We start from the raw sequence: 24185 nt of genomic DNA, 5'->3' as shown, positions 1-24185 counted from the left end.
CAACATCTGAAAACCAGTAGTTTGTCAGTGACATCGTCAATAGTTCTCATCAGAAATCGTTCAGCTTTTAACCCCGCGATAAACTGATGCTTTGGCTGCTAAATTTAGCACACCCTTCATTTCAAAATATTTTAACGTGCCGGCACTTTTAGATAGCAAACATTTGATGGACCATTCGTGTCTCTTTCTAAAATTGACATTTAAGAGGCAAACAAAATCACCGTCGGTCTTTTTTCTTTAAGTGCTATTTTTTTTTTTTTTTTGAAAGATATAAAATGAACTAAGAACCATGCGTATTTTTCAAACCGTTCAAAACCGCGATCCTATACCTAAAATTCTAAATTGTTGATCATGTGCGATAGATTTTGGAACTCAATACCAATTATACTTTACAGAAATATGTATGATATTAACAACCAGTTCCACGATAAGTATTGCAAAGGTCTGTTGATGGAAGTGAGATTAGGCCTGGCAACCTAATGTTTGTTTATTTAACAACATAACATAAAGTTCAGTTAAAGCATACATTGCGGTTGGTATTCGTGCGAAAGATTTTAGTGGAGCTCCCACCCCCCTCCCCCCCGGAATTTCAAGACTGCATGTTAACTCAACTAACCGTTTAAGTATCGCGCATTTTGTCTTACGGCTAATTATTTATCAGTTTCAATTATTCATTGCTGATGTGCTGCAAAGTGAAATAAGGATTTGAGTGACACATACGACACGTGGCTTTGTCAAAAATTCAAATGAAAAAACGTTTCGGGAATATTTCCAGTGGAAAGAAGCTTGCGGACCTCTACGAAGAACTACAGACTGCGAACGCTTGCCCCGAACTTTTGAACCAGTTCGAAGGAGCTTTGAGCTCACTCATCGAGGACGTCAAAAAGCTCCATGATGAAAAGCGGGAACTGGAGGATATGTTTACGAAGTAAGTGAAATCAGCATCTTAATTATTAATATGAACCAATGACTGCACGGTTGTATCAGACCATAGAAAGTCTTTTCTTCAAAAAATGGATCACTATACAGATGAGAATTTAAAGCATCACATGACATAACATTAAAATAGGATTAAACGACGAGAATTTAAAAAGGATCTCGAAAAAAGGAATTTTGTTTTTAAAAAAAGTTCTCTTTTCTGTATTATTAATGTTCATGAAGAGAAATTGTCAATTGGATCAATAAAAATTCTAATTATAAATGCCCTGGCGAGAATTTCGGTTTTGTCAGTACGAGTATTGCGTTGGCAAAATGGCCCAGTCGGTGAATTGGGAAGCATTTTTGCCCGGTCCGCGAACTAACCGATGTTCTTACGTAGTCCGTAAAATGGGCAACTAGTCCACGACTGGTTGGTTAGAAGTTTAAAAATTATACCGGTCGTTCACTTCTAATGCAATCTATGCGCTAACCGACGCACGGTGGATCGAAACCTGCAAAAAGTCGGACATGGGCGATTCTCACAAATAGTCATTTCATTGATGTGAATGTCTTCCCAAAGAGTTATATTTTATGATACAGGTATTGGTTTTCAATTTTTTAACCCCAGTTTAACGCACACAGCCTCCTAAAGTGGCTCAGGCGGCACTCGAAAAATGTTGCCTCACTCGGGACAAACCGTTCGCCTGTTGGCATTTCCCTCCGATAGATTTCTGACAATTTCTGACTAAAGTAGCTTGTCTTCCTCCTTAAGTAGAATATATTTCACTAATAACAAGTTAAAATATCGCTATTTTTATAAGCGGTATTCTTGCTTAAAAGTACCCTTCTCAATACCGTAAAAATAATAATATAGCTAGACTTTTAACTTGCTATTTCAGCGTATTTCAGGGAAACCTTTGTATAGCAGTGTTAACTGATCCCTGAAGATTCATTATCAAGAAAAATTTGCTGCCCCAAAGTGCCCTTTTGGGAATAAAGCTTAAATGATTTTGAAAAAGTGAAGTTCATAAAATGGTGGCTCGAGAGAATTCGAATTTCACAGGTCTGTGGCAAATAAACACCGGGCATTTGATAGGTGATCTATATGTAATTTTTAGTGCTGAGTCCGGAAATGACCTTGGTTTTTTTCCTACACCCACCGATTTTCCGGAAAATTGAGATTTTCCACTTCAAATGGACTTTTCGGGAAATGTGATTTTCCGGAAAACTGGTGCATGGTAAAGAGAAACCAAGGTCATTTTCGAATCCAGGAGACAAAAATACATGAGAAAACATGCCTTGCGTGGTTAAAAAAATGTCCACGTTGTTTTAGATAACGGGGTTTTCCTCTCAAATGTCCTAGTCGACGCATATGATACTAATCCGTTTGTTTTGCGTCTGAAAAGACGGGAAAATTATATCAAGTTGGAGTCTAATGGAGCATTTTTCATCTACTACTTGATGCTAAAGTAAAAAATGGCCTAAATTCTTTTCTATCTTCTAACTATTTCCCAAAAACTCACGTTTTTTTACATCGATTTTTTTTTTTTTTTATGTTTAATTTCTTCGGAAAATTAGAAGTTAATAGAGAAAATTGAGGTAATATGAGCTTCAGCAGCAATCATTAAGCCGAAGAAGCTCCATTAGATACCTAAGTATAAATAAAGGCAGTGTACAATGGTGACTCGCGGGGCCCTTAATTAGGAAGGCTCGGATAATACATGATTTGTGTTGATTGATGTGTATTTGATTTGTATTTTTCTCTCATATTTTTCCCCCTTGTCATTTTCTTTTGTTAGAAAGCTAAAAAGGTGCCCCAGGAATGAAGGGGAAAGGAGATCCTCTGTTTTCCTCTCAACATTTTCGGATTTCTATTAATTCATTTTTTGGGGGAGAGGAGGGGGAATTGTGAAAGAGATGAGTAATATACGTTTTATATACGATATTTAAACATTTTACCGGAGAAAAAAGTCCATTGAACACTTAAAACTCCGATTAAAATGAGTGTAGAAAGTTTAAACTTATCTGTTGTTAAACAATATCTCTTTATTTATCTGAAATTGTGCCAAAACACATATCTAAACCCAATTATCAGGAAAATAGTCATCAAAAATGAAATCTGCGACGAAAAATACATAAGAGTCATGTATCCTGATTTGTTTTATGAGCGCAAACACTACGTAAATGAGCAAACCAAGTCGCGTGATGTGCCATGTCCGGCCTGCCCTATGACTCGATCCACCGTGCGACGATAGTCCCTCATAACAGCTAGATCGAGTCGATTACGGCGCCTTGATGCAACTATTCGTGTTCCATTATTGTGCGTGTTGCCCATTCAAAAATTGAAGGCGTTCCTACTTTTCTCTACTCTTCAGAGATGCACAGACTCGTCAGTTTAAGCACCTGCATAAGAGAGAGCCTAGAGGCTACGGTCAGAGTATCTCAGGCTCAATAATTCGGTTAGTGTCTCGACCTAAGGATACTACACTGAGATGATTGATGCGCCTTGATGCAAGATCAGTATCCGTCAGATACTGAACTTCAACTCTCATTGAGCACCGAACTTTTTCGGTTCGGTTGACCGAAAAATTTGGAGTATAGCATAATAACCTGTGTTCTGCATATTGTATTAATATCTCATTTTTGTTGTTCCCCCATCTTAAGGCACATTTCGTCGCCCCTCTGACGTCAAGGATAGTACTTCAATTTCCAGGTGAGCCCTGTTGTCCATATAACTCCATGCTTTCCAGGGCTCATGTGGAAATCGAGATACGCCCTTACGTCAGAGGGGCGACGATTTGGCCTGGTTCCATGACGTATTTCGTCGTTTCCATCACAAAAGAACGTAACTACATTTCAATATTGCCAAATTTCCCCTCGCATATTGCATTTTTACCTGGAGAAATTTGGGAATTTCTGAATATAAATTTAACTATGATTATTCCCCTGATCTCATGCAAAAATTAGGGAAATTTTGAATCGAAATTGTTCCTGTAGAAAATGGAATTGTTTGAGTCAATTTTACAACCTTGGAATGGAGTTACGTTCCTTCGTCGGGAACCGATGATTTGGATTACATTTTGAAATAAGGAGCCACTATCTCTGGCTCTCCCATAAAAGCACATATCTGCATAGGGAAAACAATGGCATGTATGTTGTTTCTAAAATGGGTCAGAAATAGTGGTTCTTTATTGCAAAATGCAATCCATTTGATAAGCACTATTTGGACTGCATTTTGAAATTTGGAACTACAAATTCCGGTGATTCTAGAAAAACACTCATGTGCATAGGGAAACTAATGGCACATAGTCGTTTACGGAGTTTATATATGTAGTTCCAAATTGCAAAATGTAGTCCATTTTTGCGAGTAGCACATAGTTGAGGTTGTAACGAGGGATTATAATTATTACAGGGAGAAAGAGAACCACCTACAAAGGCTGCGTGGCTTGGAGGAGGAGCTGGACGCCCAAGTGGCGAAAATAGAAGAGAACGCTCGCGAAGAGGCTCGAATCCAGTTCGAGAACGAAAAACGCGTCCTCATGGACAAAATGGAGTCAGAATCCTCAGAGCTTCAAGCCCATCTTAAACTTCTGCAAAAAGTAAGTCTTTACTGACCACAAATGAAAGGGCCAAAGTAGAGATAAAAGGATAGTGCTAAGCAAGCCAGCGAGCCGATTATTGAAATTGGTAAACGAACCAATAGACAAAGAGGACAAAGAGAGAATGCATCGCTCCCTTGGCTGGAACGAGTGGTTGTCATAAACTACACAGAGAGAAAACTCAACACGAAAGTTTGGTTAATATGGGAAGTAAAATACAAAATAATCCAGCCCTTTGGTTGACTCTGGGGTGTCCTACTCTCTCTATTGTTTTCTGCGTTGATTTCACCGCAAATCGTACCAAAATCAACACAAAATTTGAGTTGCTTTGTACTTCGCCTTCCCTATTAACCAAAATTAATACAAGAACACAAATATTATTTTGATCAATGTAATCCTGGAATAACTATAGGGTCTCTCTTGCGTTGCCGTTTTTTAATCTATTACTTACCGACTTTGTTCATTGAAATTACCCGCTCCTACCGATCGAATCACTCCATTCTTTCTTTGTCTTTTCAGTCTATCGCTTTGGCTACACCGAGAAAAATAATATGCTGTTTTAGCATCTAGGATGTCAAAAATGTGTCTGATGATCCCAAGGTGCTGCCTTTACTGCCCCCGCAGTTAATTTTACATCCTGTGAATGCAAATTCAACTGCGGGGGCAGTAAAGGCAGCATCTTGGGATCACCGGACACATTTTTGACATCCTAGATGCTAAAACGTAGCATATTATTTTTTTCGGTGTATGAATTTCGATAATCAGCCCACTGTCATATTAATATTCGAATTTCAAGAACAGTTTCATCTGAATAGTGGAGGAATTAGCGTTACGCTTAGTTGTAAACGAACGATGAATTTTTCGTGATGCTTCACAAGAGGCCCTGCACAATGACAGATTAAAACAAGAAAAGCTTCAATGGTGATCTTGAGCAGATACATTTAGAACATTTTCTCGTTGATATTTTTGCGGATGTGACCGTATTATTGCTATATTGGGTTCAGAGCGTGGAGTGTTGTGTATGTTGCGTATCTACCAATTGAAGGGGCTCTTCTAATCGAAATGTGTCGCTGTAAAATTGGGATAACTTTCAGTTTTCTTTGCATTAAGAGCTGCCTATCTCTCTTATACATCAAACTATATACGTCTTTTCATTTTTCGTTTCAATTCGGCATCTTTTCACCAAATTATATAAAATTACTGTAATTTTGTGGCGGAAAAAAATGCAAGTTTGATTGCATTATATTTCAACTTTATTTCAATAATTTCGCTGCACCATTGGATTGTGAGTTCCCTTTGATTTAATTCATTTGTACATCGTCCCTATTATACATCAATGGTTGAAGTCGAAAAATGCGTATCTCTATTAAGTACAGCGTTTCAAAATATCTGATTAAGTTTTCTTCTTTTAAAGGAAAACAAACTAACAAATTCTAATGAAATTATCAGTGAATTTTCCTTCCTCGTTCTAAAAATATCACACAGAAATGGAGCGTAATATTTTAATTAGTTTTCTTTGTGGAATATAGATCATAATCGGAGATTTTCAAACATTGAAATCGAGATACGCACCTTTCGAATTTAGCAGTTGCTGGGTCAGCTGAGCTTTTGTGACAAGAATCTTTCGCAGCTGATTATATAAATTACAATCTTAAAACATTCTATCGGCTCTTCTTTTTTCAGATGAACGATGTTCTATCTACTAAGCGAGGGGATTCAGAACAAATAAATAATTCTAAGAAACCCAGCTTGGTGGAAAACAGAGAACTGCGCATGATGCTGAACGACACAAAGGCTAATCTGGCCGTTCTTCGCTCGGAGATGTCTCAGCTAAAAGTCGAGTATGAGAAAAAATGCCGCGAACTTCTTAGGTAAGACGTTCACAATAAATAAATGTCACAGAGGCGAGGTGGGGTAGAAGATTATCGAAGGGGTTAGGTAGAGCACCTTTATTGTGAGAGTGTGGACACCGGAGGATTAATTTTCAGTTGGTTCAGCGAGCTAATTCTTTGAAATTGATAGACAAAGCGATAGACAAAGGAAACAAAGGGAAATCCAGCAATTTTATCAGTTGATACAGTTGGTTGTTATAAACCAAAGGGTGAAAACTATGGCATACTGATAGGGTTGGTGAAGTATACTCAAGTTACATAACTGAGCGTATTTCCTAAGTTTTGAAACCATTTTTCTGGATCCTATGGACCGTCTCCATAGTACCCACTGATTTACTTGTTCTGTAAAGGCATTGAAAGGCCAAAAAGGTACATATGATTTGATGGTAAACATGAAGCAAAAAAAATTGAAACCCACAACACTAGTAATTTACTAAAGTGTACATTGTAAATAAAATAAATTGTATTTAAATTGCTAATAGTCACTTGATTACCTGTGTGCCTAGGCATTCAAAAAAATACTTAATTTGACTGTCAACCTGCAACATTTATGTATCTACGAAATTTCTCTCCTTCCTAAAAGTTCAGAGGTTCGGCCAAGGTTATTGGCCTAGACAGCTGCCATACGCCCGAAGCAATAAACTCCGCAGATTGCAAAACGCGAGGGCAAAGATTAGGTTATAAAAAAGCGTTCGGTCTCCACTCTGACGGAACTCAAAAAGAGAGAAAAATGGGAATTATGCGAGGACTAGACATGCCCATGACGTCACCTTTTCTTGGCACACCTGTCCAAACAAATTGCTCCGACTAAGCACCAAAATGACTTGCTCAACAGATGTCATATAGTGCAAAAAAATCGAGGAATTCATCAGCGCGAAATGTTGAAAGCAAGGGTTAAGTCAGGGGCAACGACGATGAGGGCTTTGGGAGGCGATACGAGACGCAAACAATATGAAAACTATTTGTATCGGTCCCAATAGAGAGTTTTTTCCATATTGTTGCTATCTTTTCCTGCATTCTTTGCTAACACAGGGGAGGTTGGGATGATAGCGACCATTATCCCCCCCCCCCCCCCCCAGGGCCGGATTTTCCTACTTGCCGCCCTTGGGCCGCCTGTATTTTGCCGCCCCCTCTTAATTCGTTTCGAAACATTAATAAAAACCATCAAGTGAACGTGTCGGAGGGGGAGGGGTGCATAAGACTCGTTCACTCGTGTTGGACACATTTTTTGCAAAAACCCTTTCAACACTCCTAACAAAAGTTCACGGAACTTTGCGCGAAAGTTACGTCCCTTAAACCTATCTCTGTGTGAACAAGGCACTCCATCTGAAAGAAATGAACGTAAGGATTATGCAAGAACAAACATAAATGTGGTTTATTAATTTTAACTTCCGCCGCCGCGCTGACCGCACTGTGTTTGGCGCCATGCGTGAAATATTCCTACAGTCTTGCAGGCGCTATGCGGTTCACGCCGACCGCTGCTGAACGCACTGTGTTTGACGCAATGCGTGAAGTATTCACGAAGTCTAGTAGGCGCTATGCGTTTCACGCTGACCGCACTGTTTTTGACGTAATGCGTGAAGTATTCATGCAGTCATGTAGGCGCTATGCGTTTCACGTCGGCCGCTGCTGACCGCACTGTGTTTGACGCAATACGTGAAGTATTCATGCAGTCTTGTAGGCGCTAATATGTGTTACATGCCGACGCGCTAAGGGGTTCTCCTTTTCATCTCAAGTCCTCGTCATTATTGTTCTTTGCGCCCTGCCGCTCCATGCCAAATTGCGTGTTTGGTTTCTCTCTTAACTAGACTAATTGAAAGTGCTGTCTCTTGTATCACCGAAAGACAACAAAATTAGAAATTACTATACTCTCAGGAAATGAGAGATTTTGTCGCCTTTTCTCGTCTGTAATTTTTTTTTTTAATCCGATTTTCTTTTTATACCTACATTTAAAAAAATAGGAAAATTTGCCACCATGTTCCGCGGCCCATGTGGCCATCCCTGAATTCGGCCCTGATCCCCCGCCCCGGTTCCTTCGATACTTTTGAAAAGTTAATCGCAAGAACCAATTGGATTGCATTTTGCCAAAAGGAACCACTAGCATTGAAATGATGCTAAGATTGTGCAACTTCAACCTTTGCAATAAAATTGCGGAAATCGTGAGAAACTATGACATTTAGATGGTAATTTTTGTGTTAAATTCACAGTTTTTAGCGAATAAAATAGAAACTAGCGAAATGCCCGTGACTGGAATCACGGGTCTAGAGGCCGCTAAAATATCTGTAACCCCGAAAAAATTGTGGTAGGGGAGCAAGACATGCCATAAAAAAAAAAAAAAAAAAAAAAAAAAAAAAATGATAAAATCGATTGAAAAATGAGTTGAGGGGAGAGGGTGATGGAGCTAGAAAAATGAGCAGGGGTGGGGGGGGAGGCAAAAAAATTAGAACTAACCTAGCAAGGATTTATTTTAAAAAAAAAAAAATGAAAAAAAGAAGAAAAGAAATTGAAATAAAACATCAGCTGATAGCAAACAAAGGTTACCAAGGAAACCAAGGAATGGAACTTTCATAAAAACAGAATAGTGGAAAACAGCGTAAGTAGGGCACTTACGTTAATTACCGTTTATAAGTAAACGGTAAGTGCGATTTAACCAAAAATCTACACAGTTCTTTATAAGACCAAAATGGACAAAGTTACCAAATTTGAATAGGCTAACGTAAATCTAACGATAGTTATCGGGAACGAAAGAATTGATGACATAGGTCGGATAACTATTATAGGTGGGATGGGATTATAGGTGGGATGGGATAATCGGGTTTTTCCTCCAAGACAAAAGAAGTTGCACAATCTTAGCAACATTGCAATGCTAGTGGTCCCTTTTTGCAAAATGCAATCCAATTCATAATGGTAGGTCAGTTAATAATAAGTACTGATTGTATTTTCAGAAGAAGGCATAACTGAACATGCGAATCCACGTTGTGATATGACTTGAGGGGCTTGGAGGACAAGGCGCACAAGTGCAGTTTTTGCTATTTTGAGATATACGTGTTTGAAGATTCTAAATTACATGGATCCTTATGGGGGAGAGAAAGTTCAAACCTACTTTTTGATGCTTAAAAATTGGAATTCGGGAGCGAATTGTTCACAGACTATGCGTTTAGACTAGATTTACTTTCCAGAGGCGTGGCGTGCTTTGCGATACACCGATTGATCTGTAGTTTAAACATATGGAAAATTATTAATAAACAGGGTGTTCCAACGAACACCTCAATAATCGACTCTTTACCACAGCTTTAAATGGGAAAATATCGATAATCGATCATTCACGCCTCACCACTAATCTCAATTTTTTCAAAAACTGTACTTAAGCGCCTTGTCCTCCAAGCCCCTCGATTAATGTTCGCCTTAAATGCTACGAAAATTCAGGTAATTTTGACTTATGGAAGAATAATGTAATTATGTCTATTTGTATGAGTAAAGACAGAATATCTATACGCAGCTAGTGTGAGAGTGAATGCGTCTCTTTATTAAGATTTTGAGAATGAAACGGGAGAAAAAATATCTCTGTCTGGACGTAGCCATAACTAACATTTTGGAGAATAATGATCTTTTTATTGATTACATAATTTTTCCCTTTCCTATTCTATTCTCATTGTAAGATATTCATGTTTTCAGAAGTATTTTACTAATAAATATATTAACTTTTGTTTCATTCCAGCCAGCAGGAATCTGCACAACAGTTCAAAAACGAAACAGACTACTTTCAAAAGCAACTCCAACTACTTCAGTAAGATAAAAATTTAATGTTTTCTCCTTCGCATTTGCGATATCTATATTATTTAATTCGCTTTATTATCCTCCTCGATTATCTGAGCATATTTGTCGACAAGGCTATCACTTTCCTTTTATTTAAAATTTCAAGAAATACATGTTTAAAGTTGCAAAATTACATGGAGCCTTGTGGCGAAAAGAAAGTTCAAACTCTCATTTTGGTGCTTAAAAATTGGAATTTCAGTGGTTTACGGAATATATTTTAAAACTAATTTTATACTGAAATAATTAATATTTCAATTTTTTTTTTTTTTTAAAAAAAAAAGAAGAAAACAGAACTCATGCTTCTTGTTCTCCAAGCCCTTTAATTGTCGAAAGAATCAAGTTTTTTCACGTTTTCTCGAACTTGACTTTTGGCGGTCTCAACCTTCTCCAAATAAGCCATTAAACATAGGACCTCATTTTGCATGTAGGAACTTCAATTTCAGGCTCATCCATAAAAGAAACGATCTGCATTGGGAAACTTATGGCACATATCGACGGTGAAACTACCAAACCACGTATCTCGGTTTGCGACGTCGCAGACTTCCTGTCATACTTTATTTTTTAAATGAGAAACTACTTAACGTCCAGTCTTGAAAATTTCTGTGATTTTTCCTCTTCGTGCGGAAAAAATTCTGTGAAAATTTCAAGGAATGATATTGATATGATCTCCTTCAAAAAAATAAAATGAGAGTGGAAATTTTTAAACACCGCAAACGAGATACGTGGTCTGGTAGTTTCACCGTCGATATGCTGTCTCTAAATTGAGTCGGAAATTTTAATTCCTAATTGCAAAACATTGTCCAATTGACCGGCGTAACTGATTCTAGCGACACGAACCAAAAGCTGCAGGACACGAACGACAGTCTCCTTTTCGTGGTGGACGACCCCCGGAAGGTGCACGCTTCGCGGCCGGCATCACCGTTCTGCAGCAGTCGGGCCCCCAGCCAGGCCAGCTCCGATTCCGCCGTCTCCGCCCAAGAAGCGGCAAGACTCAAAAGGTCAGTCCTTCTAGAGTCCCTTTATACTGAGAGTCAAGACAATGCGAATCCATTTCTGATTGGTTAACCGGATTTTAGGCCTTCACAGTGTCACAAACGGGAATAAAGATTACATTTTCACCAATTGCAAAGATTATAATCTGGAGTGGACCGAGGAATTTCGGGTTCGACAAGGAACAAACGAAATGAGAGAAGGAACGGAGAAAGGAATTTAAGAATGAGCCGATCAAAGATTACGAAAAACGTTCAATTTGTGTAATCTTTATTCCCGTTTGTGACTCTATGCGGAGTGTTGTCTTGACTCTCAGTATAAAGGGACTCTAAGTCCTTCCAACTGGGAGCAAATTTTTTAATATTTTTCATTGACATTTTTAGACACTTCAGATCAAACTACGAACACAACTCTGAAAAATAGGCGGGAAAATATTCACAAATTTCCCCAGATATTCATGATTTGTCAGAGGAAGTTTGGCGACGTCTGAGGGCTTATGCGGCGTTTTTCCTTAGCACGGCAGTATTGAGGACATGATCGACGATGAAGTTTATGCATGAGATGTCCTTCTCGATACAAGAAAGGTATAGGAAGGCACAGTGGAGATAACTATTCGTGCGTAACGGTGCTGTGTTTGGCCTATCTCCTGATTTTGTAGGCGCGATGAATTAATTTCTTAAAAGATATTGGGCTTCTGTTGACTGACCTCGGACGACTAAAAGTCGCGACTTGCAATATTACTTGGACGTATTTGCCCGTCGGAAGAAATCCCATTGATTGGAACACGGAAAAAAAAGCATCACGCAATCTCAACTATACTCCTGAATGATTTTGGCGCCAGATAATAGAGTAGTGGCACCAATCAGAGGCGCGGTTGAGTCTACCGAAAGTGTCATTTAATCAAGCATACCTCTCGGTAGCGCAACTACTCTTATATCTGGCGCCAAAAGCAGCTAGGAGTATAGTTGGGATTGTGCTACTTTATTTTCCGTGAAGAGATTAAGAGAAGGATCAATGGCTGAATTGTGAAACCACGTATCTCCGTTGCGGTGTTTTAGAACTTCCGATCCCATTTTATTTTTTCAAGGAGAAACGAATCAACTTTATGACTTGAAATTTTTATAGAATATATTTTGCTGACAGAGAAAAAAATTCAAAGAAATTTTCAAGAGATCCCGGCGACTAGTTTTCTAAAGAAAAAATAAAGTATAACAGAAAGTCTACAATTTCGCAAATTGACATACTCGGTTTCTCACGATATAAAGAGAAGCGATAAAGTAAAGAGATAAAGAGAAGAGATAAAAAGAACTCAGATGTAAAGGAAGGCGCTGCTGAGATAACTATTCGTGCATTACGGTGCTTTTTTGGCCTACCTTCTGAATTTGAAGGCGCGTTGAGTTGATTTTCTAATATGTCTTAATCCTCTGTCGACTGACTTGGTTGACTCGTAGAGTGCTACATCATTTTGACGCATTTGCGTTAAAGAGAAAGTCAATTTATATTAGGAGATTTAAGCTTGTTAGGCGGTATATATGAGGGCTAATTTTTTAAGTGTCACGATTTCTAAGCCATTCCCTTTCCCATTCCAGGCAAGCAGAAAATTTAGAAAGGCTTGAGGATCAAACATACTATAACTACGATCAAGAGCAGAACGGTGCACACTTTGTAATTCAAAGGCTTATGGACGATATAGGTAAAATAACCAGAGTATTTATTTTATTAAAAACAACTTAATCAGCCAAAATTCACATAATTAAATAACAACTTAATTTGGGGAAAAGGCCGCCAAAAAAAAATAAAAAAATATTTTTCCCTTGCAGCCTTTTCCCCATATTAAGTTGTTAGTTTAGTATTTATTTTAGTCAATTTTTTTTAATTCCACGTTCCAATAGATATGGTGAACGGATCTGCTTCACATTAGAGTTAACGATAAATTCCACGAACAATCTCACGAACGGTTTTTGACATTTGACAGGTATGATTTCTATTTTCTCTCCTCTTGTTAAACCATTTTCTTTTCTTTTTCCGCATTAAGAGAAAAATAATGCTTCAAAATGATAGAAAAAATGGTAGACGTGAAAGATATTTAACAGTTTGTGAGATCGTTATATTTTTAGGCTAGCTCTTTTTACATTTCTACCGGGGCAAACTTTGATGCCAACAAGGAATTAAAAAGCGCTCAAAGCACGGGAAAATTTGAAAATACTCCAGGAACGGATTACATAGAATATGTGTATATTGAGGGGTGAATTCCAGACTTTTTTATATACTCATCGTGACTCCATTTTAGCGTTGAGGAATCTATTAAACTACAAATATATTTTGTGTGCTTGATATTGAAACATACTCACCAGTTCCTTCTTGATGCTGTAACTCCTCTCTTTTTGTTGATCAGACAGCGGCCGCTCTACTTTACGTGACAACACAGATGACAGCGACCAGAAGTCTTTCCCGGAGGAGCCCAACAGTCTCACCGAAATTGACTTCCCCTCCAAAAATGTAAGCTAGAGATTCTTTGACAGCCTCATAATACTAGTCTATACCAGTGAGCACTATCTCCAGTGACGTGACTATCCTTTGGTGATAGGAGCCGTCCCTATGAACGGTTTCAGGACATTCCACCAACGATTTTTTTACCGCTCACCTGTCTACGCGTAAAATATGCAACAGTGACTTGGTCCAAGCGTTATATTTTAGTTCGTATGTAACATTATGTTGAAAATATCGAAATGAGAAAATTGAGAGAGAAGGAGGTAGTGACTCATTTTTTAAATGAAATGTTACTTTCTTCTTTTGATTCATCTTTTCAAATTGTCATTGGTGAATATTTGGTTTTATTTCTATCCTTCAAATTTTTTATATAAAATATACCTTATATTCACTTTTTTTTTAAATGAAAATATTACTTCATTTGAAAAACATGTAAATTTTTAAAAGGTGGCGCATATTTGTAAAACTTTTTCCAAGCGATGGCATCGATAATAATTTCCATGAGCCGTAGTTGTGTTGAGAGGAACTATACAAAAATGAATATATGTAAAAGAGGGGAAAAAACCAAGAAGCATGCAATCTTTGGTTTTAACTAATTTGAAGTCGATATTTTAGAGTCAAATACGTCCAATATTGAGCGTTTGGTTGCGCGTACACATCGCTACAGCACAGTGAAAGTACAAAATATAAAAGATAAAATTTAAATGCTTTGGAAGTCATTTTTGACACCGAACCAGCATATATTTACAAAACTCACATTGTATTTTCCTTACATACATGTTTTTTTTTTTTTTTTTTTTTTTTTTTTTTTTTTTTTTTTTTTTTTTTTTTTTATCAATTTAAATGAGAATAATCCATGTAGAGTGTGCAAACAGTTCAAAATCATGAGTAGAAAAACGGTGACTCAGCGACTTTAAATATTAGAGCCTATTCCTATTACAGAGCGGAACGGCGCGGCGCGCGGCGTGCTGCCAGCGCGGAACGCGTGCTGACACCTACAAACCTAAGGGGATACTTCACGCATTGCGCAACGCTTGAAGTATCCGCTTAGGTTTGTAGGCGCTGGCCGGCCGGCCGCCGCGCCGCAGCGTGCCACGCGCCACGGCGCCTCAAGCAACTATTTCACAACAGAGGTGTTGCACAGTATCATCCGAAATTGAAGGCGCTCCAACATATTAAGAACGACAGGCATTCTTTGAAAGTACGGAGCTTTCCTTACAAAATAAATCAAGATTCTACGGCACAAAAAGAGAGCGGTAGTCCAAAAACTCACCGAGTCCTAGCATCCGCATTTAATAACGTTTAGCATAATTTTTGAATTCATTAGAGAAAAAAGTGATTTGACAAAACATTCAACAAATGATGAAGTGATTTGACAAAAGTGCAAAAACATTCTTGAGTATGCCGTCGAGAAGATTTTAGTTTGAATCAAGAATTAAATCGCTAAATGAAAGCGGGATTTTGCTTGATGTAAGTGATTTTTCTTTTTACACAATCATCTTTTCTGCTCTGAACAAGCATTATTTTCTTCTTTGATTCAAAAGGAAATCTTCTCGGCGGTAAATGTGATCATGTTTCTGTTTGAATCAAGTCACTTTTTCCTCTAATTTTTCCCGTTTTTACTGGGGATGGCAGGATTCCATCTGAATTCAATAAACCTCAGGTCTAGAAGACCAAGTTCTTAGAGGTGGTTTCACGATAACTAGAATAATTTTGTCGCCGTAACAGACAAAACATTTTTCGGTCATATTTTTAGTAGTAATGATAGTCACTCGATTTTTTTTTGCATTAATCTACACAGAGTTACGTGTTATAACGCTTTTCAAAAATTTATCGCTCTACTTTTCAATTTTAATATTTGAATGACCGAAAATGTACTGACTGTTACGCTGGCGTTTTACCGCGTAGGTAACAGACAGCACATTTTCGGAATTTACATATATTAATTGAGAAGTAGAGTAATAAATCATTAGAAAGCGTTAAAATACGTAATCCTCTGAAGGTTAATGCGAAGAAATTCGAGTGATCATCATTTCTATACTGAATCACTAAATACAAAAAGGGCACATGTCCAGAAAACCAAATTGTTCAGGAGACATAATAAACGGTTTTTTGTGTCTCCTGGACAATTTGGTTTTCTGGACATGTGCCCTTTTTGCATTTAGTGATTCTACTAGAAATGGACCGAGTTTAACAGAAAGGAACCAAGCCACATCTGCTATTGCCAAATTTAACTGGGCAATTTAATTTTTTACGAGAGATCGTTTGTGCGGATTCCTTTGAAATTTTCAAGGAATTTGCTTCGTTCTACGGAGAATTTTCACTGAAATTTGCACGAAAATCCGCACAACCGTTTTCATGAAAAAAATTAACTTGCCCGATTGAATTTGGCAAAAGCTGATGTGGCTTGGTTCCTTTCTGTTTAACGCGGTCCAAATATGACCGAAAAATGTGTTGTCTACGGCGACAAAACTATTAAAGTTATCGTGAAGCCACCCTTAGACTAGAGTAGAGTACCTGTATAGGGAGAGTAGCGACAGATCGGTTCATGGAGGGCTTAGGGCCCAAAAGTGCAGCCACCCTTCTGAGCAACTTCTAACACACAAAATTTCACTGCCAGCCTACAGATTTCAATTCTAACCAAGATGGCTAAGAATGTACATAAATGAGCGTTCTTTCGCAAAAATAAGTGAATTTATGCAAAAAGTAAGCCAAATACATGCTTTCTAAACGACGGTTCGTAACAATTGTATTTGTAAATCGCTCTGGACATTCGAAATTCATAGGTTGGCTGCCCTTTTGGGCCCTAACTTTATTCACGGAGGCATCGGTGAAGGCCTGATGGACTTTCGGAGTTTCAGATCTGTCGCTACTCTCCCTATACAGGTACTCTAGTTCGGGGTTCTTTCAGGAGCAGCAGTACCTGGACGACTACCACAACAACCTGTTCCTGGGCCCGTTCCGGCGGGGGTCGCAGGCGGACACGATGCACCGGCTGAGCATCGCGACGACCCTCTCGCACCGGCCGAGCATCGCTACGACCATGAGCAGCTTCGAGCAGCTCGGCGAGCCCGACCGGACGTTCAAAGTCGTCTTCGCCGGCGACGCAGCCGTCGGCAAGAGCTGCTTCATCCACCGCTTCAGCAAGGGCGTCTTCACCACCCGGCTCAGCTCCACCCTCGGCGTCGACTTCAAGGTCAAGTCCATCAAGGTCGGCGACAAGAACGTCGCTCTACAGCTCTGGGATACCGCCGGTGCGTACCAACCAGTGTTCCCGGGTGCTCCTTGTGCGAGATCCGTACGCTCCACTATGGTCTGGGGGCGCCGAATTGTGGCCAAAAATCCGATTTTTGAAAGTACGAAAATCTGGCAATCGAGCATATAATCCTTATCTACATCCTTTAGTAGGTGTGAAATGACCTATCAAATCTTATGAAATTGTTTTTACGATCAGATATATGGTGGCGAACTTCACATCCTCCGAGGTAAGTAAACAAACGTGAGAATTTAAAGTGCACGTCATCGTGTATTGCCTTGTGTCGCTTTGTGATAAGTTGGCGTAGATCCCCGATCAAATATGGAAAAGAAAGGTGAAAGTAAGTACTTTTTGATGGTTTAATCGTTTTTAGTATTAAGATTGATTTTATGACCACCATGAGACTCCAAAGTTTTGTCCTGATTTAGGCAAAAAATTGCCTTCACCTTAAGTTTTAGTTATCACTAACACGAGCTAACACGTTCTTATCAGTGCAAGAATGTAGCTCATATGTTCCTCTAACAGGATATCATCGGTTTTTTTGCCGCTTTTTGCCTCTGGGGCCTTTTTTGGTCATTTTAGTGAAGGACTTATACGATTTTCTGCGCAATCTGATTTCATTGCAGAAGGAGATAAGAGAGATGAGACAAGGTCAACGTTTGATATAGGGTGATTCATATGTATTTTTGGCTGCTGAATCCGAAAATGATATCAGTTTTTTTCCAGCACTTGCCAGATTTCCGGAAAATAAAGTTTTTTTTGCAAAAAACCTCATTTTTAAGCAAAATAATATTTTCTCCGGAAAAACGACAAATGGTGGATAAAACTTAGGTATTTTTTTTTATTCTTCAGCCTGTATACATAATACAAATTTATTAACTCGGCCCGCTGTGGTGCGTAGTGGTTGGAGTGCTGGCTTTAAGATCAAGAGGTTCCGAGTTCAATTCCTGGCTAGGCAACCCGAGAATGGTAATCCGCAAGGTTTTAGGGTCTGATCTGGGTCTGGGTCTGAAGGCCCCAGAGGCAAAAAGATGCAAAAAAACCTATGATATCCTGTTAGAGGAACATATGAGCTACATTCTTGCACTGATAAGAACGTGTTAGCTCGTGTTAGTGATAACTAAAACTTAAGGTGAAGGCAATTTTTTGCCTAAATTAGGACAAAACTTTGGAGTCTCATGGTGGTCATAAAATCAATCTTAATACTAAAAACGATTAAACCATCAAAAAGTACTTACTTTCACCTTTCTTTTCCATATTTGATCGGGGATCTACGCCAACTTATCACAAACGACACAAGGCAATACACGATAACGTGCACTTTAAATTCTCACGTTTCTTTACTTACCTCGGAGGATGTGAAGTTCGCCACCATATATCTGATCGTAAAAACAATTACATAAGATTTGATAGGTCATTTCACACCTACTAAAGGATGTAGATAAGGATTATATGCTCGATTGCCAGATTTTCGTACTTTCAAAAATCGGATTTTTGGCCACGATTCATTAGGCCTAGAATCTTTATAATAATTCTAACCATGAAAATCAGCGCAGAATGGTTGACAGCCTCCAATGAGTATAAGAATGTCAAAGCTATTTAGGTCTAAGTAGTATTGAGTATATCTAGAAAATTTTGCTAGCAGGGTTTGATGATCAAAGAGTAAATTATTTTTAAAAAATCGCTAGAAATGAAAATTTTTAGGGACAATTTTTGGTTCGGGGAGGGGGCGCCCTAAAGGGCTAATGCCATATGTCTTGCTAACACGAATATCACCATATTGAATGTGCAATTTTTTTAACTTACGCTCCAGTCAGGATCAATAGACCGAAAAACATAGTACTGACTTGATTCAATTTCAATCATTTCTTCTCCTCTTATTTTTCTGGATTAAATACGTATTTTTGGGGCTTCTGCCCTGATAACCTCTTGATCATTGAAAAATAGATTTCATATTATAGTGAGACAACCTTCAAAACATTAAACTGACATTCAATTTGGTATTCTAATCATATTTTGGCTTTTCTTCTAATTTTTTGGTTTCAAGGGCCTGCCGCCATCTTGGATTTAAGAATTTTGTAAAACTAAGGTCAAATTTGAATTCAGCGACCCAAAAAACATAAGTACACCAAATTTCATGATATTCTGATCATTTCCTGATTTATGGCCACAATTCGGCGCCCCCAGACCATAGTGCGCTCTACCGCTCTCCGTGCTGCTATTGGCTGAGCATCATTCTGTGACGTCACGCGTACGGATATTTTAAGATAGGGATTAGGGAAGCGTTTTTCCCATAAGGTTTTTGTCCGTACGCGGTCCGTGTCGGTATAGGGAATGTCCGCGCAGCACGGATAAATCCGTACGCCTGGCATCACTAGTACCAACAGAAATTACTGCCGTGCTAAAGAAGAACGCCGTATGAACATTTAAGAGTTGCCAAATTTCCTTCGATAATATGATTTTTTTTTTTTTTTTTTTCAGGAAAGTCATGAACATTTGGACCGGCTTAAACAGAAAGGAACCAAGCCACATCAGCTCTTGCCAAATTTTAACAGGGGAATTTGACTCTTTACGAGAGAACGTTTTTGCGGATTCCTTTGAAAATTTTAAAGAATTTGCTTTGTATTATGGAGAAAGTTCACAGAAATTTGCAAAAAAATCCGCACAATCGTTTTCATGTAAAAAATTAAATTGCCCGATTAAATTTGGCAATAGCTGATGTGGCTTGGTTCCTTTCTGTTTAACGCGGTCTATTTTTCTTTGAAATTTTCCGGAACTTAAGGTGAAATCGCAAACAACATTATCTGAAAAATTGGAAGAAAAATATTCAAAAATTTACCAGGAAATTCGCATTTTATAAAAGAAAATTTGGCAATGCTTGAAGGTTTATACGGCGTTTTCCCTTAGCACGGCAGAATAGATATATCGCTTGCACAGAGAGAAATTTCAATACTTATTTGGTTTATACGGGAAGTAAAACGCAAAATGGACGTATTTCTACCAAACGGAACTATGTGCATTATGACATGAGCCTTGTTATGCATACATTCTTATGGGTCTCAAGGATCATGTCTCATTGCACATAGCTCCGTTTGACAGAAATACGTCCAAATAACCCTAGCCTTCGGATAAAAATTTCAAGAGAAAATGCCAGCTAGTTTCCTTGAAGAAATTTAATCGGAGGTATTAAAAAAATAAAAAAATAAACTCGGAGCACTGGGGAAAAACACATTGGATCTAGAGTCCAGATTCTTGAAAACATTAACAAGAAAAAATGCTCTTGATTCAATCGGATTTTTGCTTGAATCAAAATGAAATCCGCTTAAATTAAGAGGCTGGGTTCTTGATTTAAGCTAGATTCTGATTGAATCAAGAGTGCTTTTTCTTGTCGATGTTTTTAAGAGTCTGGACTCTAGATCCAATGTGTATTTTTTCCAGTGAGCACTTATCAGTCATTACATCAAATCATATAGTGAACACGCGTCAAAACGCCGTATTTAGATGATGATACAAATATTTTAACTTCACTGTATTGTGGTAAAGTATCATCGTCATTTGAAGGCACCACCAGATCTGATGCGTTCTGCTGTCTCCGGTCCGGCCGCCCCACCTTGTGTCCAAGAAGACCAACACCCCCCCCCCCCCCCCCCGGCTGGCCCACCTGGCATCCAAGCACACCAACCTCCGAGGGGCTGCCCCATCTGGCATCAACGAAGACCAACCCCCAAGGGGCTGCCCCACCTGGTACCCACGGAGACCAACCCCCGGGGAGCTGCCCCACCTGGCATCCATTTTCTTCTAAAGTCAAAATTAGAGTTAAAATTACATTTCCATGTATATAATATCAGATGGAATTTTGTTATTCTTGTAGGACAAGAGAGATTTCGTTCGATGACGAAAAACTACTTTAGGCGAGCGGACGGAGTTGTATTGCTCTACGATGTGACGAATGAAAGATCATTTATCAATGTGCGCCTGTGGATACAATCAGTCAGGGTAAGTTGAACCTCTCTAATTGACCCCAATATCATGCAAACGCTCTGAGCTTTTCATAATTTGAAGAACGCATTCGAGAACGGAGAACTGAAAGAGCGGATATATGTTAGCATTCGCAAATTGGGTGACACTGTGCAGAAACAATCCATGTAGAGGTAGTTTCGAAATAGATTAATAGTCAATCACAGTGCTGCAGTAGATTTTTTTTTTTTTTTTTTTTTTTGAAAATGGCGAATGAAGGGGCTTTAATCCCAAAAGCCCTACACACAAAGTGCTACTGGCAGTTGCTAAAAATTCTTTGAAAGGGAAACCAAAATTTTCGAATTCCCTACATGAATTGGACAGCTCTTACTAAAATCGACCTACTAACATTAACCTTTAGATGCACAAGCCGGGTCGAATTGACCCGACTGTCGTTTCTGAGGAAGTCATGGTGCCGGTACATACGAGCTTTGAATACAGGTTTACAATACAATACACGCTAAAAAAAATTATCAAACATCAAATTGAAAAAAAGAACATTAAAATTGGGGGTCGGGGAATTTTTTTGACAATCACTCTTAGCAATCCTAAGCTGGTTCAAATTAACCCGACTAATTCTTCTGGAGGAGTTACAGGGCCGGCACATAGGAGCTTTAACTATGGGGATTAAAAGGAATGTACCAGTAAACTGAAAAAAGAAAAAGAAAAACAAGTGTCAACACAGTCGAAGATAGAAGAGACGTATTATGGCCTCTCTTTTTAACCTTTTTTATGCACCTGAGCCACGCCTCATTGGCAGCATGAAACGAAGCATTGCGAGTTCACGTCTCGCGCCATCGCGCCTTCAATTTTGCAGATGCAACACGGACATCCATCGAGCAAGAATAGTTGTATCTCTGCGCCATCATCAACGCGCGTCCTTTCCCTTGCTCTATATTTCCATGATATGGTGGTTCCGTTTGCTTATTTGTAGTGGTGATTCAAGGGCTACTTGAGCAACACAGCCGAATATACACGTCCCTAACCGAAAATGCAATTTAATGCAAAAAATCACTTCTACACTAAGCAAAATGTGACTTGAAGGAAAGAGCATTCCAATGTCGCTAACCTTGCAAACATAAACGATCATCTAAACTAGTTTCACCTCTACTCCCAATAAACTATGAATTCAAGACGAAAATTACCGTCGCAAAGTTTACTTTTTGCAAAGAATGTACCTAAGTTGCACAATCCTAGCAACATTGAAATGCTCTTAGTTCCTTTTTGCAAAATGCGATCCAATTGGTTGTTGCTGCAAAAAAATAGTTTCCCACAACCTGCTATACAATGCTTCAGTGACCATGTAAGTTGGCCCGAGCACTAACTTTTCGGGAAGAAAGCCTTTCCCCTACCTGGTTTCTCACTTAATATCCGCCCGAGTTTCGCATATCTTCCGTTTCTCCTCATCGCAGCTTCCATCAAACCGCAATTGCCCGGAAACTAGGACCGCACATCTTATCTGATAAAATCGTTCACCCTTTAGACAGATTTTGGGGGGTTAGGCTAGACTAGTCGATGAGTCAACTGTTGATCTAATTTCATTACGTGAACGTAGAAGAAAAACGGGGTAAAAAATCACTAATGTGTGATCAATTTTCAAGGACAATTCTGTAATTTCTCCTTCGATTTTAAATGGATTAAAACGCGTAATATCCAAAATCTGAGCTCAGATTCGGATTTCTCGTGAAAAACTGATGAGATTTCATGCATCATATGTTAGAATAGCGTGAAGGAAAGAGGCTTAATGGACGTATAAAAACACTAATGTGTGATCAATTTTCAAGGACAATTCTGTAATTTCTCCTACGATTTTAAATGGATTAAAACGCGTGATATCCAAAATCTAAGCTCAGATTCGGATTCCTCGTGAAAAATTGAGGAGATTTCATGTATTATATGTTAGAATAGCGTGAACGAAAAAGGTTTAACGACGCGTATAGATTCTGTTATACCGCCCCTTTGAACTACGCCGCCGCGGCGCTAACAAGCGTTCGTTTTCGTCCGAGGAATTCCTCACGATAAATTATTCTTATTCTTCCTCCTCCGCTGACCCACTGAGCACCACCCATGTTGCCACGTTGGATTCATATGCTCGAATCAGTATGTCTACGTTACGTCTCTTTCCTTCACGCTATGCTCGAGTATGATACATGAAATTGTATCAATTTTTAACGAGGAATCCGAATCTGAACTTCGATTTTGGATATCACGCGTTTTAAGTCAAATTTTCCAAATTCGAAAATCTGAAATGACTGACGTGGCTTAAAATGCCATCTCGGCTCCTGGTTGATGGATTCTCCTGAAATTCGGTGTCAGGGTATGATACATGAAATCGCATCGATTTTTTACGAGGAATCCGAATCTGACCTTCGATTTTGGGGAACACGCGTTTTAAATCAAAATCTGTCAAAATTTCAAAAATTCAAAATTCGAAAATCCGAAATGGCTTAAAATGCTATCTCGGCCCCTGTTCGATGGATTTTTCTGAAATTCGGTGTCAGGGTATGATACATGAAATCGCATCGATTTTTTACGCGGAATCCGAATCTGAACTTCGATTTTGGGTATCACGCGTTTTAAGTGGACGTAGTTCTACCAAACAGACCTATGTGGAAGTGAGAAATATGGGGTGTGCTCGTTAGTCTCTGGCCGTAAGAGTGAATGAGAATAATAAAGCGCCAGTGACGTCAACGGAGGAGGACGCCGCGTCACGTTCCTCGTGGTTCCGGTAGTCGTGGTCATTAACTCATGAGCCCTGTGCACAAGGCTCTCTTGCCATGCCCGCGGCTCATGAGTTCCGCATTCAGTTGCACATAGGTCTGTTTGATAGAATGCAATATCCCGCTTTGCCAATTCTTCAAAAGGAACCACGCCCACTTTTACATTGCTTCTTATGCAGCTTCCAAGAGCACACCCCACATTTCTCATCGCCACATAGGTCTGTTTGGTAGAAATACGTCCAAGTAAAATTCAGCTCGCGCCGCTCGCTCGCGCCGCTAGCCGGTGGCTTCGCCCCCTGGACCCCCAGTCACTCGCTCCGCGAGTGAATGTTGGCTGGCGAAGCGAGCCAAACTTTGCTACCACGAGTAATTAGTGGACTTCCTGGAGGCAAAATGATAAATTCAAAAACAAAGAATAAGAAACTAATAATGATAACCACCTACTTCTAGAAAAAGAAACATCCTTTAAAAATAAAAAACACCCTTG

The 24185-nt window shown here is 39.0% G+C and overlaps 1 protein-coding gene across 2 annotated transcripts in view; it reads left to right on the top strand.

Annotated features, from left to right (window-relative positions):
- Positions 1–24185, top strand: part of LOC109034606 (ras and EF-hand domain-containing protein homolog) — a 45483-nt gene that overhangs the window by 13351 nt on the left and 7947 nt on the right. For both annotated transcript variants that reach the window (XM_019047861.2, XM_072302026.1), the window contains exons 4-12: positions 776–928; positions 4331–4517; positions 6201–6388; positions 10128–10196; positions 11053–11223; positions 12805–12908; positions 13611–13714; positions 16617–16959; positions 20833–20957. In XM_019047861.2, the coding sequence (XP_018903406.2) occupies positions 776–928; positions 4331–4517; positions 6201–6388; positions 10128–10196; positions 11053–11223; positions 12805–12908; positions 13611–13714; positions 16617–16959; positions 20833–20957 (1444 nt within the window). The remainder of the gene's footprint in view (positions 1–775; positions 929–4330; positions 4518–6200; positions 6389–10127; positions 10197–11052; positions 11224–12804; positions 12909–13610; positions 13715–16616; positions 16960–20832; positions 20958–24185) is intronic.

Source organism: Bemisia tabaci, chromosome 6 (assembly GCF_918797505.1).
Source record: "Bemisia tabaci chromosome 6, PGI_BMITA_v3".
Taxonomy (NCBI): domain Eukaryota; kingdom Metazoa; phylum Arthropoda; class Insecta; order Hemiptera; family Aleyrodidae; genus Bemisia; species Bemisia tabaci.
This window is presented reverse-complemented; position numbering and strand designations above follow the sequence as displayed.